Genomic DNA, 18,657 nt, shown 5'->3' on the forward strand with positions numbered 1-18,657 from the left:
TGATGTAGTCCCAGCTGTTTATCTTTGCCTTCACTATCACTGCTTTGGGTGATGTGTCTGTAAAGATGTCTTTGATGTGCAAATCACGTAGTGTTTCGCCTATATTTCCTTCTATATATTTTATGGTTTCAGGTCTTATGTCTAGTTCTTTAATCCATTTTGAGTTGATTTTTGTGTATGGTGTGAGGTAGTGGTCAAGCTTCATTCTTTTGCATGTAGCGACCCAGTTTTCCCAGCACCATTTATTGAACAAACTTTCTTTGCTCCAATGCATAGTCTTTGCTCCTTTGTCAAAGATTAGTTGACCATAAATCTGTGGGTTTATTTCTGGATTTTCTATTCGATTCCATTGGTCTGTATGTCTGTTCTTGTTCCAATACCATGCAGTTTTGATGATTATGGCTTTGTAGTAGAGTTTGAAGTCTGGGAGTGTGATGCCTCCATTCCCTTCTTTTTTTTTCAGGAGAGCTTTGGCTATTCGGGGTTTTTTGTGATTCCATATGAATTTCATCAATAATTGTTCTATTTCTTTGAAGAATGACATTGAAATTTTGATTGGAATAGCATTGAATCTGTATATTGCTTTTGGAAGGATGGCCATTTTAATAATATTTATTCTTCCAATCCATGAGCGGGGATGTCTTTCCATTTCTTTTTTTTTTTTTTTTTTTTTTTAAATATTAAATTTTATTTTTATATTCCCCCATACAATTGCAAACGCCCCATTCTGACCCCAATCCTTCCCCTCCCGCCCCCCACCCCCAAAAAGTGTCTCTGGTTCATAGTTTTTTTGTTGATTTTGATTTTCACTTTCTTATATTCATTTTCCTGGTCCCTTATTTAAGTTTTCTAGATTCCTGCTATGAGTGAGACCATCCGGTATTTTTCTTTTTCTTTTTGGCTTATTTCGCTGAGCATGATCCCTTCCAGTGCCATCCATGTTGCTGCAAATTGCATGTGTTGATCTTTTTTGAATGCTGAGTAATATTCCATGGCATATATGTACCACATCTTCTTGCTCCAGTCATCTATTTTTGGGCATTTGGGTTGTTTCCAAAGCTTAGCTATTGTAAACAGTGCTGCTATAAACATAGGAGTGCAGGTGCTCTTTGGAATTGATGTTTCTGTGTCCTTTGGGTAAATACCTAGGAGTGGAATTGCTGGATCATATGGAAGCTCTATGTTTAGTAGGTCCAGAAATCTCCACACAGCTCTCCATAGTGGTTGGACCAGTTTGCACTCCCACCAACAGTGCACAAGAGTTCCTTTTTCTCCACATCCTCGCCAACATTTGTTGTTGCTAGTTTTTTTAATATGTGCCATTCTCACTGGTGTGAGATGGTATCTCATGGTAGTTTTGATTTGCATTTCCCTGATGACAAGTGATGTTGAACATTTTTTCATATGTCTGTTGGCCATTTGCATTTCCTCTTCAGAGAAGTTTCTTTTTAGCTCTTCTGCCCATTTTTTGACTGGATTATTTTCTTTGTTGTTGCTGAGTCTCGTCAGCTCTTTGCAGATTTTTGTGATCAGTCCTTTATCATTAGTGTTGGGTGCAAAAATGTTCTCCCAGTTGGTGGGGTTTCTCTTTGTTTTTGTTATTGTCTCTTTTGCTGTGCAGAAGCTCTTTAATTTGATGTAGTCCCAGCTGTTTATCTTTCTCTTCACTATCACTGCTTTGGGTGATGTGTCTGTAAAGATGTCTTTGATGTGCAAATCCCGTAGTGTTTCGCCTGTATTTCCTTCTATGTATTTTATGGTTTCAGGTCTTATGTCTAGTTCTTTAATCCATTTTGAGTTGATTTTTGTGTATGGTGTGAGGTAGTGGTCAAGCTTCATTCTTTTGCATGTAGCGACCCAGTTTTCCCAGCACCATTTATTGAACAAACTTTCTTTGCTCCAATGCATAGTCTTTGCTCCTTTGTCAAAGATTAGTTGACCATAAATCTGTGGGTTTATTTCTGGATTTTCTATTCGATTCCATTGGTCTGTATGTCTGTTCTTGTTCCAATACCATGCAGTTTTGATGATTATGGCTTTGTAGTATAGTTTGAAGTCTGGGAGTGTGATGCCTCCATTTCCTTCTTTTTTTTTCAGTAGAGCTTTGGCTATTCAGGGTTTTTGGTGATTCCATATGAATTTCATCAATAATTGTTCTATTTCTTTGAAGAATGCCATTGAGATTTTGATTGGAATAGCATTGAATCTGTATATTGCTTTTGGAAGGATGGCCATTTTAATAATGTTTATTCTTCCAATCCATGAGCAGGGGATGTCTTTCCATTTCTTTGTGTCTTCTTCTATTTCTTTTAACAGTGTTTTATAGTTTTCTTTGTATAGGTCCTTTACCTCTTTTGTTAGATTTATTCCCAAATATTTGATTTTTTTTGTTTCAATAAAAAAAGGGATGGTTTTTTTGATTTCTTCTTCTTCAGATTTATTGTTTGTGTATAGGAAGGCTACTGACTTTTGCGTGTTGATTTTGTATCCTGCCACTTTACTGAACTGATTGATGAGTTGAATTAGTTTTTCTGTGGACTTTTTGGGGTTCTCTATGTATATTATCATATCATCTGCAAATAGTGATAGTTTGACTACTTCTTTTTATTAAGTTTTTTTGACTGAACAAAATGATGTATCTAGAAAGAATGCCATTGAGAACAGGAATAGAAAATCATTGTTCAAAGGAAGTCTCAATCCAGGAACTAATAGCAATATCAGAGGCATAACAGTCAATACAATAAATTGTAAAAAGGCTAGAGAGGATGAATAAACCAACTGCAAGGAGAATTTCTACTAGCAACCAACCTCTGTTCACTGTGGACTAGGTGTTCATAAAACATTGTTTGAAGGGTCATGACCTAAAGTTAAGTCATGAACAAAAAGCAATTGAAAAGTTAGTATTAAAAATGAAATTTTTAAATTCAAAAATTTGATTTAAGTTAAATACTTTATTTTATTACAAACTAAGCCAGGCTCAAAAATGTTAAGAAATATTTATAAAACAATTTTTAATTGAAAAGTATTTTTAAATGCCATTCATCTGTTTTTAATAAATTAGGAAGAGAACTTTATTGCCTTATTTTAAGGCAAAAACACCTCCATTTATAATAGCTGCAGGACCAATAATGTGACAGGAGGTCTTTTTTTTTTTTAAACCTCGGGCTTAGATTGCTGTCAAGAGGATGGATATAAATAAAACTGAATACTAGAAAATCAGTGCCTAATCTCCACATATTAAAATCATTACATAATCTTAAAGTTTGCTCCTTATTTGAGATTCCAGCAAGTTACTCTATGAAATGGATGAGTTTCATGATATAGAGTTATCAACAGTCCTTTGGATAGAAATTAATATCTAGATATTTTGAATAAAAAACATTCATTGTAAATTGCTTAAAATACAATCGCTATTGGAAACAGTTAATCATGCTTTTTCAAAGACTGGAACAATGAAATAACTAAGTACCCAAGACAACTATCATTATTTTACATATATGGTAAGTAATTTCCTATATATTATTCTGCCAGTAGTATAAAATCTTCATTAGTTTCTAAAGTACATCTATAGTAGATGAAGTACTGCCCTAAACTTAGTGCCCAGCATGCCTCTGCATCTCCTTTTAAAAAGAACCTTGGATCTGGGCATAAACCCACAAATGCTGACAGCAACTCATATGTTCTAACCACCAGATACCACTTTTCTCCAGAACAACAAACCACACACACAGCATTTAAAATACCCTTTATTTTGACCAAGGTTATGGTTATATACTATGCTACATTATAATTGAATTGGTATCCCTTAAGCTTCAAAGTATTTAGGAATTTTGGTGGCAATGTCTAAAAACATAGACCTAAATTTTTTTTTGTAAGGGCAAGTGAATAATCAATCAACAAATCCAGAAATTAGGAGGAAAAAAAACTAAGGATAGCTCAGTGAGAAAATTCACATGAGAATGACAGAGAAAATTCCTGTGGTTTACTGACTAAAGCTCAGTCACTAAGAACCTGTATACTCATATGGATAAGGTTTCATAATCATACATTCAGAGTCATTACTCATCTTACTCTTGCCTTTGCTTCCTCACAGATATATACCAGCCTTGAGCATGAGAAATTGACTAAAAACTGCCTCAGACAGATAAAAATATGACAATCATCCTAAAATGAAGACAAATCGCCATGTTCATTATAATTAAGCTACCAATGGGAAACTCTAGATCACACTGAACTAAAAGCATATTTATATTTATGTATTCACCACAGATGTAGTAAATTGCTAATTACTAAAAGTGTTTGATTAAGAAAATATATGTACCTTATATAGATGTTTATCAAATAAATAATACACAAGTATAAAACACAAATAAAATAGCAAGACAGTTAACACGTTCAGATAACAAATGGAAAACTAAATGTGACTAAGGTCTCAAAACACTAAATCATCATTTGGGGTACAGGATATATATGCCTTTTACAAAATACAAAGGTAAATTCCTAAGAGAAATGAAAAATATGTACCATGCAAACACTCACTCAAAAAGTTGATAGCTGTGTGATCCATAAAAGTCAAAAAGTAGAAAAAACCCAATATCCATCCATTGATGAATATGTAAATACAATGTGGTATTAGTCATACAATAAAATATTGTTTTGTCATAAAAAGAAATGAAATACTGACAGATGCTAAAATGTGGATGATCCTTGAAAACATTATGCAAATAAGGGACCATACACAAAAGGGCACATTCTATGAGTCTACTTATAGGAAATCTATATGCAAATCTACAGACAGAAAGCACATTAATGGCTATTTATAGCTACTTATGGCTAGTGGAGGGTGCAGCTGGGGGAATAATACTAGTAAATACAGGGTTTCTTTTTGACATAAAATTGGTAACAGTGTAGCTGTACAATTCTGTGAATATAGTAAAAATAACTCAATTGTAATAATAAAAATAACTCAATTGTAGGGAAGGCCAAATATTACATGATTCCACTTATAAGTGATACACAAATTCACAAAGATAAAAAGTAGAATGGTGGCAACCAGGATTGGGGAGAGGAGAATGAGGATTTCTTTCTTTTTTTTTTTTTTCTTTTTTAAAGATTTATTTTATTCATACAAAAGCCTGGGTACAGGCCAGATGTGTGGGAGGGTGAGCGGATTCACCAGAGACAGAGCAGGGACCTGAACAGACAGATGGACGAAATACACTGCTGAGGGGAGCAGTGGTCAAGACAGGAGAAGTCTGCTGGCCATGTGGGTTGCTCCGAGGCCGGCAGGGATAGAACCAGCGCTGCAGAGGCTGTGGTCAGCTTCACAGCGCTGCGCTCAACCACCTGCGCCACCAGGGAGGTATGAGGATTTCTTTTTTAATGGCTATAGTTTCAGTTTGAGAAGATGAAACACTCAGATGGTGGTGATAACAACGACATTAATTTTAGTGTACTAAATGCTACCAAGTTATATATTTTTTAAAATATCAAAATGGCAAATTTATCATACTTACAATATCACATATAAAAACTATGTACTTCGAATGAATAAACTGCATGGTACATAAGTTATTATTAATAGCTCTGCAACTCAATTTTTTTGGAAAATGAACATTAAAACATACCAGTAGTAAGAAGATGGGATAAAATTCCTTTTTAGGAAACTGACCAGGATATATTAGATAAATGAATAAGTGACTGAGAAATATTTTTTTAAGATTTATTTATTCATTTATACAAGCACTGGGTACAGTCAGAAGCGCGGGAGAGTGAGAGAATTCACCAGAGCCAGAGTGGGGAGCAGAGCAGGCAGAAGGACCGAAGTACACTGTTGAGGGGAGCAGCGGGCAGCAGGAGAGGTCTGCGCGCCATGTGGGACGCCGGGGAATGAACCGGTGCTGCAGAGGCTGCAGGCAGCTTCGCAGCCTAGCGTTCAACCGCTGCGCCACCAAGGGAGGCCCGAAATATTATTTCTTAAGATACTGGCTCTCTCCTATAAATTTATTTACCAACTTATCAACTGTGAATTTAAGTGAAATTAGTTTTTCTTAAAGAAGAAAATCAAAACCAGTCAGTTATCTGTTAAGAAAAGTCTGTACATGCAATATTTTTTCATTTTATTTGTCATATTGCTTAGAAAATTACTTAATCAAATGGAAAGAGTAAGATCTGATCATTTAAGCATGAGACAAAAAGGACAAGTTTAAATATTCAAGAAAATTTTACTGATTATACTACACCTAGTAGTTGACTTGAATTTTATATTAGTTGGAGTTACTTAAATATGGGCAAAAAGAAGTACAATTTTTTTAATGTTCCAGGTTATTTTATTTAACACATATTAATAAACTGAAAATCCAGGTAAAACCAATCAAAACACACAAAGCATCAAATGAAAGAAGCAGAAAAACAGTGACCATTAATAGTGAATATAAAACCTTATATCATCTTTTAAAAAATCACTAAATAATAAAAACACCATAAATTATTTACTGGAGATAATTTCCACAAGAGTTAAATACATTATTCTATAACTAGGAAGAGGATTATATTCTATTCAGTGGGCTAAAAGTCAATACACAGTTTTTAATCTCAAAGTCATTTAATAATACGATCCAAAGCATTATTATACTAACAAAAAGTGGTTGCATAACACAGGAAAAAAATACCTACGATAATTATCCAACATACACAGGTCATCCCAGACATTCAGATTAGTAAGACAGTAGGGAAAAGTGTGATAAATAATATATACCTCAGGGACTCCCTGGTGCTGCAAGGGGTTAAGCACCGCACTATGCAGCAATCCACAGCCTCTGCAGCATGAGTTTGATCCCAGGCCAGCCAGGGAGCTACCCACATAGTGCAGTAGACCTTTCCTGCCTTGCCCCCTGCTCCCCTCAGCAGTGTATTTCAGGCATTCTGCCTGTTCTGTTTCCCACTCTGTCTCTGATGAATTCTCTCACCCCCTGCACCTCTGGCCTGTGTCCTAGCTCTTGAATGCATAAATAAATAAATCTTTTCAAAAAATATTTATCTCAATACACATCAATAAGGCATTTGATACAACTCAGTATTCAACTCTGATTGATCTAAAATATTAAAGAAAAAGCAAAAATCATTTCTGTAATAATTATTAGTTCCAAAGGGTTGTTGCTAAAAGTTTTACAACTGCCAGTCCTGATACAACACCCTATCACCACCACCAGTACTTAATTATTTGCAACATTTGCTAGTTTCTGGAATATAAATAGTCCCATCATGGTTAATTTGAAGCTATGAGTGTGCTGTTACTAAATGCAGAACTAGGAATAGATATACAAAATTGGCTTCTGCAAGTTGGCTCCAACATACCACTGGATATTAATGTCTACTGAGCTCTTACTGACAAGTACGTAGCTATAGCCCCTTTCATTTAATCCTCACAACAATAAACAAAGCAGATATTTTTTCATTTTATAAATGAAGAAACTTAGGCTCATAAAGAGAAGGTAATATGCCCAAGGTCACTTTACTAATGACTGATAAAGTCAGGATTTAAAAATATTTTTAATCATTTTAATTCCCGTTCTTCATTCATGACCCACTGTTAACATGAATCATGTTATTGGTCATGAGTCACCTGATTTTTAAATTAATCAACTTATCCATTCATCTACTTATTTATACTACAATAAATATCAGTAAAACAATAATTTAACCCTTACTCACAACACTGCCAATGATATATCAAGATAAGGCACTCCTTCTCTTCTTGTCCCTTAATTCTCCCCAGAAAAGATAAATTCTAAAGTTAGTGTTAATTAATCTCTTTAAATCTAATTAAAATCCCAAATATCTCTTAAGAAAGCCTAAGATTCTTAGCTACATTATCTTGTTTTGTAATAATATTTCAGGGTAGATAGTACCCCTATTTTAAATGAGAAAGGTAAGACTCAGAAATATCAGACATAACAAGAATTACATAGCCAAAGGAGCCATACAAAGAGTTTGAAAATAAATCTTTATGTCTCTATAGACTGATCTTTCCACGAAAATATTCTGTTTCCAAACTGAGGTGAGGAATGCTGATTTTAAATATCAGATAATCAATAATTAATAGCATTCAGTACAAAAATCAACATACTTCATCATCTTTAACTGTAAAAATATGCAATAAAAATAGAGCACAATCATAAATGTATTAAGCATTTGAAGGTTAATTTTTTCTATTCAAATTTGGAAAACCCTAATGGAAACATTAAAGACGTCATGAATAAATGGAAGTATGCAGACACACACACATATACACATACACGTACACAAACAGCACTCTTGGTCAGGAAGTCTACAAATTGTTAAAAAAAAAAAAAGTGTAATAGTACTTGTATTAATTAAGCACTTAGTAATCAGGAAGCTAAAGTAAAGTATTCCCAGAATTTGAGAACACATTTTGAAATATCAGACAAAATTGGTTATTTTAAGAAGTGATATATAAATGTATAATTAAGATGCAACATTTATTAAGTCTATGCCAATATGATTCCAGGTTACCTTTGAACAGATGGCTTTATATTTACTTTAAAGTCACCATTAATTGCGGTCTTATTATGAGTTAGAGTAAAAACATATTATCTCATTTAAGCCTTATAATAAAACCATGGTGCCTGTATTACTACTTCTATTTTATTATAAAGAAAACAGTATGTCTACTTGAGAGGTAAAAAGAAGCAAAGGCATAATTAACCTGAGATCTGTCTAACTCCAACACAAGGATCAGATAGCAACATGTTTCATAACTATCATCTAACCTGGTTTGTACCTGAAATTAAAATGATTAACATTAATTGAAATTAAAGCCCTTACTTTGGCAACCAAGGTGAAATGGTTTTCCTTATATTTTTGTCTTTGATAAAAAGACAAAATTTATATAGTAATTATAAATTTATACAGTGATTTATAAATTTATATATAAATTCAGAGAGGGATTTTTTTTTTCTTTTGTAACAGGAGAGTGGCTATTTCATTTGGCAGGGGAAAAAACTATGAAATAAGAGAAATGCCAGGGAAACATTGTAAAACAGATACATAGACACTCAGACTAACTAGTTTTTATACTGTTATGATAAATTTTCTAAGAAATAAAGGGGGGGGGGTTCCAAAACATTCTTTATAAGATTTGAATAGCTCTCTTTAAATCTGCTCAAATTTTTTTGAAAGTAAGAGTATCTGAGATAAATGCAAACTATTGTATAACCTACAATGTAAAATAAATGAAAAATAATGCTACATATACTCAGATTCTACTTGATATATAAAAGAAAAAGCAGATTCAACTTGAAAAAGATCAAATAATATTACTAATAATATTACTGTAAATATAAATCATCTTATGAAAAATGCCATTTTACTAAGTAAAACATAATAGGAATGCACAACCATTAAACTAATAATCATAAAAAGTTTTATTAACTAAGTACCCAATACAAGTTAGGCATGTTGTTTCACTTACTATTTACAAGAAACTTGCAAGAGAATTATTTTCACCAAACACTTCACTGATCAGGAAAAGGAGACTCAGAGGTTATAACAAGCTTTTTCAGTCATAAACTAAGACAACAGCATTACTAACAGTTTGAACCTGTTTGTCCAACCTCCAATGATCTTTTCTCTTCCCTCAACCCATGCTATGTATGAGTAAAACACAAAACAAACAAACAAAAAAAAAAACAAGCAAAAAACGGAACAGAATACTTAATTCAAATTCGGCAAGGTCATGGAGGGAAAGCGAACTTGCAAGTTGTTATAGGCAATGCTAATATATCTTTCTAGTGGAAAAACTCAGAAGCTACAAGTAAGCTGCAAACAAGATAGTTCACATTCCAAGGAAATTATTCCTAGTATACTCCCCCAAAAACAAGCCAACAGGAAAAGAAAAGATTTCTATTAAGTAAAAATTATAATGGGGAAAAACTACAAACAACTTTGAACTTCAGTATCTCAATATAATAGATTACCAGACAGTCCAACATCTATGCCATTTTTATTACTGGTCAGTAGATCAGACTGTATATGAAATCACTTAAATAAAAAAGGGACAACAACTAAGCATATATATTACACTGACTACAACTATATTAAAAATACATATATACAATAAGAAAAAACAAGACATAAATTTAAAGCAATATAGCCTATTGTTCTCTAAAACCACTTAAACTTCACAACAAAAAAATTTTGTGAGGAAATGACTATGTTATATAGCATGTCTGTTTATGCAAATAATACATTGCTTCAATGACCTCATGATTGTTGAGCCTTCCTTCTCTACTGTAATGAACTATACTGAGGCTTCCTAAAGCTCACATGCTACATATGAATATTGCCACTGTGAACATATTTGAAGATACGGCTTTTAAGGAGATAAATAAGGTTAAGTGAGGTCACATGGATGTGACCTAACTCAAATAGAATTGGTGTTTTTATTGGAAGAAACACTAGAGGGACCTGTACTTGGAGGCAAGGCCAAGAAAGAACACAATAAGAAGACACAGTGATCTGCAAACTGAGCAACTCTGTTCTTCAGCAACCCTGCAAAAATCTTGGTCTTGGACTTCCAGCCTTCAGAATGATAAGAAAACATATTTTTGTTTTTTTAAGCCACCAAGTCTGTGGTATTTTGTTACAGCAGACTAATACAACTAGAATACATTTTTTTAAAAAAAGATTTATATTTATAGGTTGAATATAAAATGTAGTAGAATTATAAGTCAATACCCTAAAGTATTAAATTTCATTGACTACATTTTCAAAAATCATTAACATCAAAGTTATTTAACAATAGACAAAATAAAGGTCAAAAATGATGAAATACTGAATCAACAATTACACACTGTATTTCTGCAGTACAGTTTAGATGTAACAGATGAGTACTAAAATACTAGTTAGTAGGTTTTGTGCATGTTGAAATGCAGGGATTCTTAGGAGAAATGGCAGGAATGGAACATAATTCTCTATTTTGTGGAGGAACTTTTAACTACGTATAGCGCAAATAGAAGATTCGAGGCACATGTAAGTTCTGATACTAACCAGACTTTACCCCTATTATAAGTGTATCTTATAAACTTAAAAAAGAGTCTGTTTCTGTCTCTCTCTCTGTCTCTTTTTGTGTGTCTGTGTGTGAGTGTGTTTGTGTGTGGGGGTACTGATTACATGGAGTAAGTGAGGAAGCTGCTAGTTACTTAATAAAACAATGGCTATGTTCCTAACACATACCACAGTGTTTCAGGAACTCTATAAAGCGTTTTTGAAATACATATAAGGTCCTTCCCAATGAGATTTTTAGTGCAAAATTTGAACAAAAACACTCAAAAAAGAGTAAAAATATTAAGAAAATTATCTGAGCAACAACAAAAAAACCCTCAGTTAATTCCAAAGTTATGGGATCTTTACAAATATAACACTGTTGAGACTTTCTTATTACTCTGACCTTGCAGATAGAAAGTGTAAACTGTGATCAGACTAGAGAACTACATAAAAGCATATTTAATTTCCTTTCAACTTTTGTATTTAAAGCTTTCTTTTCTATCTGAACTTACTGACAGTGAAAGAAAAATAGGGATGAAATTGCCTCCCAGTAATTTTTACTTTCTTATATACAGTAGATATATGTCCCATGTTCACATTATTGTTCTAAGTTTCACATAGCTACTAAGTGGCAATTATGTAGACTAATCTGTTTAGTTATTTCTCCCTTATTGCATTTCAGTTTAATTCCACTGTTATTAAGTATGTTGACTCCATGTTTAGACTTTGGCCCAAGACTTTTTACCTTTACTTTTTACTTTTTACCTTTAAGAAGTACACATTGTATTTTTTTATACTGTATCATTAAAACTACATCTACTACATGAAGGGCTATATAGTATACAAAAGAAGGGCTAATGGAGACAGAATAATAATGAAACCTTTGAGCTTCTCCTTCTTAAATTGGCTAGGGACCCTGAGTATGGTATATTTCATTGTGTTAACCATGTGTGAACAGTATTATATTATGATACAAGAAATTACTGCATGTTTATATTCAGAACATGCACATGGTTAGAACAAGTTTGGTTTCACAGAGTTTGAGACTAGAACATTACAATTTATTTCCATTCAGTAAGTATAACAAACTCCACAATTAGGTATTCCCTTTCTCCTTCCTTTACAAAAAAGCCTATAATCATGTAAAGTTCAATTTCTTAACAGAAACAATATCTAATATTTACTGAAGGACTGCTATGTGCCAAACACTGTTTTAAATAAAACTATAGTAGTCCCTTCTTATCTGTAGTTTCACTTTCTCCTGTTTCAGTTACCAGAAATAAACTGTGGGCTGAAAATATAAAAGTAAGATATTTGAGGGGGGTGAAAGGGGAGACCAAATATTCACATATTTTTAAATCATATTCCATTGTTATTATTGTACTGTTATTATTAATTTTTGTTGCTCATCTCTTGCTGAGCCTAGCTTATAAATTACACTATCATAGGTATGTATGTACAGGGGAAAGACAGTATATTCAAGGCTCAGAGTACTCTGGTTCAGGCATTCATTCACTGGGGGTCTTAGGATATATCTCCTGCAGATAAGGGGAGATTACTATATGTAATTTAATACCTCTCACATCTTACAGTTCATATTGAAGAAAAGTAACAAATGTGAGTGGGTTTTAAATTAAGACAGCTATATTCTAATAATTCCATACCTTGAAACTGAATTGTAATAACAATTCTGATAAGAACACTTTCAGTCATATAGCATTTGTAAATAAGTGCTATGTAAATTATAATTTATCCAGCACCTTCAAATTTCATTTATTACCTTTGGAGGAGGAATTACTATTCCCACAACAATATAAAGAGAAGTTAAGAGATTAGAGTTCACAAAAGGCAACTGGCATAGGTGGAAGTAGAATTTAGGTCTGGTATTCTTTCCTTGTGGGAAATGAGGGATGGGAAACAATCACAATTGTAGAAGCTTGGAAAACCACTGACACAGACTCAAACCCGGGTAGAAGCTACTGAGCAAAGAGAAAAGGAGTTCTTCACAAGAACTTGCTCCAATCTTTGTAATAAATAGTAGTACATTTGGTCTTAAGAACTTGGCTCTACACTGGTGAACACTTAAGAGATATCTGGTAACTTTAATAAACATTTCTGATCTGGCAGGTAGGAACACTATGTAGTGTTCTTTAATTATTTGGCTTGAAGTCCCTTGTAATAGCACCTTAAACTCTGTATATGCTTCCATGTGAATAATTATTCTATGATGAAAATGGGTAAAATATTGGGAAGTAATAAAAGCAGAATGTATTATATCTCCTTAAGTAGACCATAAACATAAAAAGCAGGAACACAATCTCAGAGTACCTCACACAGCTAGACAGTCAATAGCTAGGTGTGAACTACGAAAGTTCAAAAAAGTTTATAAATACAATTTTTTTAAAACCTTGTAGCCTTCTCTTATCAAATATACATGTTAACCATTGAGAGACAATGAGTCTAAGAATTTGTTTTTAACTCTTAATTTCCTTTTTAATTTGTTAATTTCCTTTCTTAATTTGTTTTTAATTCTTAATTTTTGTATTTTGATCATCCTGTGATCACCTGCCAAGAAATTGACACACTAGTGTCCAACCACAATCTTTAAAAATTTTAATTGAATGTTAACACAGGTACATCAAGAAACATTTTGCTGACGATTTCGATAAGCCAAGGGTAAAAGACATATATATTCTTAGCAAAACCATTAAAACTCACTGAGCAAAGGGAAGTCTAGGCAGGACAAGGTTTAGGAGAAATATTTACTTGACACACAAATATTGAAAAATTACTTAATTTTTCACTAAGTCACTTTTGCATTCTGTAACTATTGAAAATGAATTAAACTCTCCAACAATTCCTACCATTTTAGAAAAAATTTAAATTTCTGCTGATGTGGTCAATCTCATAATAAAGCTAAGTTAAACTTTTCCAGTGATAAGAACTTGCCCAAACATGTCCTAAAGTGGAAGAAATTTATCAGTTTTGGTGTTGAGGTTTTAAAAATGAAACAAAAATAGGTCCTTACTCATTATTGAGAGTTCAACAGATAAGGTTAATCACTTCAAAGACAAGCATATAAAAAATGAAGGGTTCTTTTGGGCTTTAACAATGCCACAATCAACATAAAAATATTAAACAATTTAAAGTCCAATGTGAGATATTTTTATCATTGATTGTGTTGATTATGTCACCTGAACTGTGTGAAATACAAATTTGTCTTTTGTTATCTGAATATTCAAGATTTTAATTTTCCACTTCCATAGCAAATTATGTATTTTTATGAAAAATCAAATTTCCAGCTTATTAAAGCTGTCAATACAATTCAGTTCTAAATAGTTCTAATAACATTTATTAATTTTTATGAAAATATAATGGAAATTCTGTTCTCAACACTATTATGAGGATTATTTCTCCCCCTACACTGCATTTAACTTGCAAAAGTAAATCAATGGTGATAAGGGCTTTTAAAAAAAAAAACTTTTACACAGGCCCAAAAATTTCAGTGTATAACACAATAAAAAAAATTCCTGATTTTAACCAAAGTCATTTTATACTATTACTTACTATCACTTGCAAAAAGGGCTTCTGAAGTCATGTTTATCACTATTTAAAAGCTGTGTTAATTAAATAGGCTTTTTGTCGTGAGCAAGTAGAATGGGTTAGCTTATTACAAAATATGTATCATTAAAATTCCAAAAGTAATTAAAACCAAGCCATCCCTTCTTTTCCCCTTACATTCATCCCAATATACCTTCTCTTACTGGCTCATTGGTTGATTCTCCTTTTAGACTCAGCATTCTGGAGAAGCCATTGGAAAGGGTAGAGAAAATGCCACGGATGAAATATCCCTGCTGCTCAGATTCCACTGACCCCACTGAAGTCGGCAACTGTCTCACAAATCTGATACTGCTGCGTGGTTCTGGCTCTGAAATAGATCTGGTGAATGGAATCCGAAGTGACCGGGTGTTGATCAGGTTCAGCTTCTCTGTCCAAGTTCCAAGGACCTCATTAGCAGAGGAAGAAGCATCATTACCAACCATCTCTGACAGGACATTTTGTTGTGGTTCATCCAAAGTTCCTTCATTATTTTGCAATCCTTCCCTTTTGCCCCCTTTCCACCTAAAGGCAGGATGTGTTTGCCACCGATAAGCACCCAGAGGCTTTCCTTGATGGGAAATAGCACATTCACTTTTCTTCCTTTTGCTTTTCACTGGACCACGCCATGGGTAATTCTTCAAACTTGTTCCTGTCTCTGAATTTGTATTAGCTGGTTCTGACAAAGATCTTCGATAGCTGGGGGGACTAGATGATGTTTGCCTCTTAAAGATGTTCATCTTCCATGACTCCATTTTTTAAGAACTTCTCTAAACTTGAAGTTTCCTCTACTCTGCAGTCTTTGCAGTAGAACCACACTTGTCCGTGCAGTCCAAAACGTTCAACTGCTTAAGCAGCTTTCTTTGTGTGGCTTTGAACCACAGCAGATGTTGCTGCTTAAGAGCTGGTGTCATGTTATTACCCCATTTTCCCAGATCTCTGAAATTTCAACAGCACCCAAAAACCTCTTGCCTGAAGCATATTATCCTCAGAGTACAGCAAAAGTAAAGATTTCCAAAAGATCATCTCGTTTCCTGCAGTAGATTACATTTTTGTACTAGGTTTTCAGGAAATGGTTTTTTAAAAAAAAAAAAAAAAAAAAGAAGTTAAATAAAAGTGACAAAACCCACAAACACCTTTATGAACCAATGGTAGTTAAGTGTTCGCCATGCAAATAGATAGCGAGTTAAAAACAGGCTGTGAAAGTACTCAAGCTGACATATAACTTTCCGGAAGAAGAAATAAGACTTGCCTAAAAAGTCTGTCCTTTAGGTGACAGCTCTTTAGATAATTTTTAAAGTCTGCATTTCAGAAATTTAATTTCAAGAAAGTTATTGCTCTTTACACAATTTCTCTCAAAGTTGATGCTCTTTTCAACCAATAGGCAAATTCGTGTACTGTTTTTGTTCAAGTAGGTACTGCAAAAAGGAGGGGAAGAAAAGAAAAACAACAAAGGAATGCCAGAATTTAAAGTCATGTTTACTGTAAACATACTAGTGATAATTTAAAAAGGATAAATGAATAGGCCAGACATTAGGGATAGAGGATAACTGCTATGAACAATAGCAAAAGAAGAGATTCTTGAGGGAAGATCTTGTGGCAACTGGAACATAGGAACGTACATACTGAAATGATTTCTAGAGGGGAAAGTTTGCTTAGCAAATCTAATTGGGATAAGTTGACTGGGAAAATATTCCCTATCTATTTAACTAAAGAAATTCCATTATTCCTCTTTGTGCTACTGACTTTCAAAAGAGCTGACAATTTAAAATTTTGTTAAAGCAAGTACATTATATTGAACCAAGATATGAATGCCAAGTGTTTGGCTGGTGTTTTTTTCCTTACTGTCTGCTCATAAATTCCTGAAAATAGGGGTTTCAAATGGAAACAAATGGAAGCCTGACAGACTTTAGACCACCAATAAAAGATATATAACATGGCAATCAAATAAATTTGTGAGTTGTATAAAAAAAGATGATTTCATCTGGAAAACTAAAAAACCATCCATTTATTTGTAGACTATGTACAAGGAAAAACACTTTTCATACTAAGTTCCTTATTGCTACAGAAATAAATTTAGTAACATACCTATTCTTTTAAACATATTAAAATGTCTTAGTTATTTCCATTCTCATAAAGCAATAATCTCATTTTCATTTGTTTATATATTAAATTCTAAAATTTATACATTTCTATATTAAAGAAATGTTGACATACTTGGCTTTCCTAAAAGCATAATAAATGAAATTAAAAGATCTTACAATGGTAATTTCTCCCTTGTTTAAAAATAAACACAGAAATGTGAATTTGCACAAAGTGGAAAACCATGAACACTAAGCTCTAATCTCTATTAATGGCACATCACACCATCCACAAAAATTCATCTGTGATGGAAAGTAAACCTAAATATATAAACTATAAATATGTGAACATACTGAAAAATGTTCTGGGAACATGACCCCTCCCTATTCTAGCAGACAAGAGAGCAAAGCCATGTGTATAGATTTGAAGTCAGAAACAACTATGCAAAACCTGATATTTATAGCTAAAGCCAGTCTTTTCACCCCTACCTATGATAAAAACCATTTGACGACAAAAACCCAGTTTTAGTATCCCTATAGTGATTTTTTTCCAGAAAGGAAGAAATTAAATCCTGTATTGTCTTCCTCTGCTTATAGATAACATCAATATATCTTTAGATCAAAACACCTTAGAATTTGAAGCCTCCTTGCTAAGCATAATCACATATTTAATATCAATGACTCACTGTTCCTATCTATATAAACTAAATTCAAACTTGTGTTTGTTGGAACCATTCTCACATAGCAAAATCTGTCAGACTGCTTCCCAAGTTCAAATCCTCACTTTAATTATCTAATAAGCTATTTAAATGCCATTAAGACTTCATTTCCAGTTATTGGTAAAAAGAAAACAGTCAATTTTTTAAAATAGGCAAACGAGTTGAACAAACCCTTAGCAGAGAAAGCTATAAGAACGACCATAAGCATATGAAAGGAGTCCATATTATTAATAATGAGAGAAAGGTAAATTAAAATGTAGTGAGATAGCACTCACACCCACTAGAATGGCTAAATATTTCAGGGTTGATAACACTAAATGTTGGTGAGGATGGGGAGCAACTAGAAACTCATAACTGGTAAGGAGAGTATAAAACAGTATAATTACTATGAAACTAACTTGACAGTTTTTAAAAAGTTAAACATCCCAGCTACCCTAGCACCTAGCAGTTCCACTCATAGGCACTAATTCAAGATAAATAAAATATAAATACTTGTACTTAATTTTAATAGTCATAAACTGGAAATAACCCAAATGTCCATCACAGGAGATAGATAAACACATTGTGGTATTTTCATAAATAATATACTTCTAAGCTATAAAAAGAATAAACATCTAATACACAAAACAATGTGGATGAATATCACAAATACTATGTCAACAAAAGTAATTAGACACAAGAGTATATACTGGATGATTCCATTTCTATGGAATTCTAAAATAGTTAAAGTAATCTATAATGGGAAAAAATTATAAAAGCAGTTGTCAGTGGTGGCACTATTAATGAGAAAGACACACCACAAAGCTTTCTGGAGTGATGGAAAATTTCTAAGTCTCAACAAAGATGTGAGGAAGGGTATATGTGTTGTCAAAATGCATGCAACTAGTCCCTTATGATTTATATACTTTGGTATAATTAAATTTTACCTTTAAAACTATAAACAGGGTCCTCCCTGGTGGCGCAAGGGGTTAAGACGCAACCTATGAAGCTGAACGCAGCCACTGAAGCACAAGTTCAATCCCCAGCCAGGGAGCAAGGCACATGGTGCAGCAGACCTCTCCTGTCTCGCCCGCTGCTTCCCTCAGCAGTGTATTTCAGTCAGTCTGCCTGTTCTGTTCCCCACTCAGTCTCTGGTGAATCCTCCCACCCCCAACACCTCTGGCCTGTACCTCCATTCTTGTATGCATAAATCT

The 18,657-nt window shown here is 33.4% G+C and overlaps 1 protein-coding gene across 4 annotated transcripts in view; it reads right to left on the reverse strand.

Moving 5' to 3' along the window:
* The window catches only part of RASAL2 (RAS protein activator like 2), a 321,407-nt gene that overhangs the window by 200,932 nt on the left and 101,818 nt on the right, over nucleotides 1–18,657 (reverse strand). Inside the window, exon 1 of one of the 4 annotated variants that reach the window (XM_037506406.2) lies at nucleotides 14,822–16,357. The exons of the other annotated variants lie outside the window; for them this stretch is intronic. Within the exon in view, the coding sequence (XP_037362303.1) occupies nucleotides 14,822–15,419 (598 nt within the window). The 5' untranslated portion in view covers nucleotides 15,420–16,357. Of the gene's footprint in view, nucleotides 1–14,821; nucleotides 16,358–18,657 lie in introns of those variants that run through there. 4 annotated transcript variants of the gene reach the window in all.

This window comes from Talpa occidentalis, unplaced genomic scaffold, assembly GCF_014898055.3.
Source record: "Talpa occidentalis isolate TD23 unplaced genomic scaffold, MPIMG_talOcc4v2.1 talOcc4.12, whole genome shotgun sequence".
NCBI lineage: Eukaryota > Metazoa > Chordata > Mammalia > Eulipotyphla > Talpidae > Talpa > Talpa occidentalis.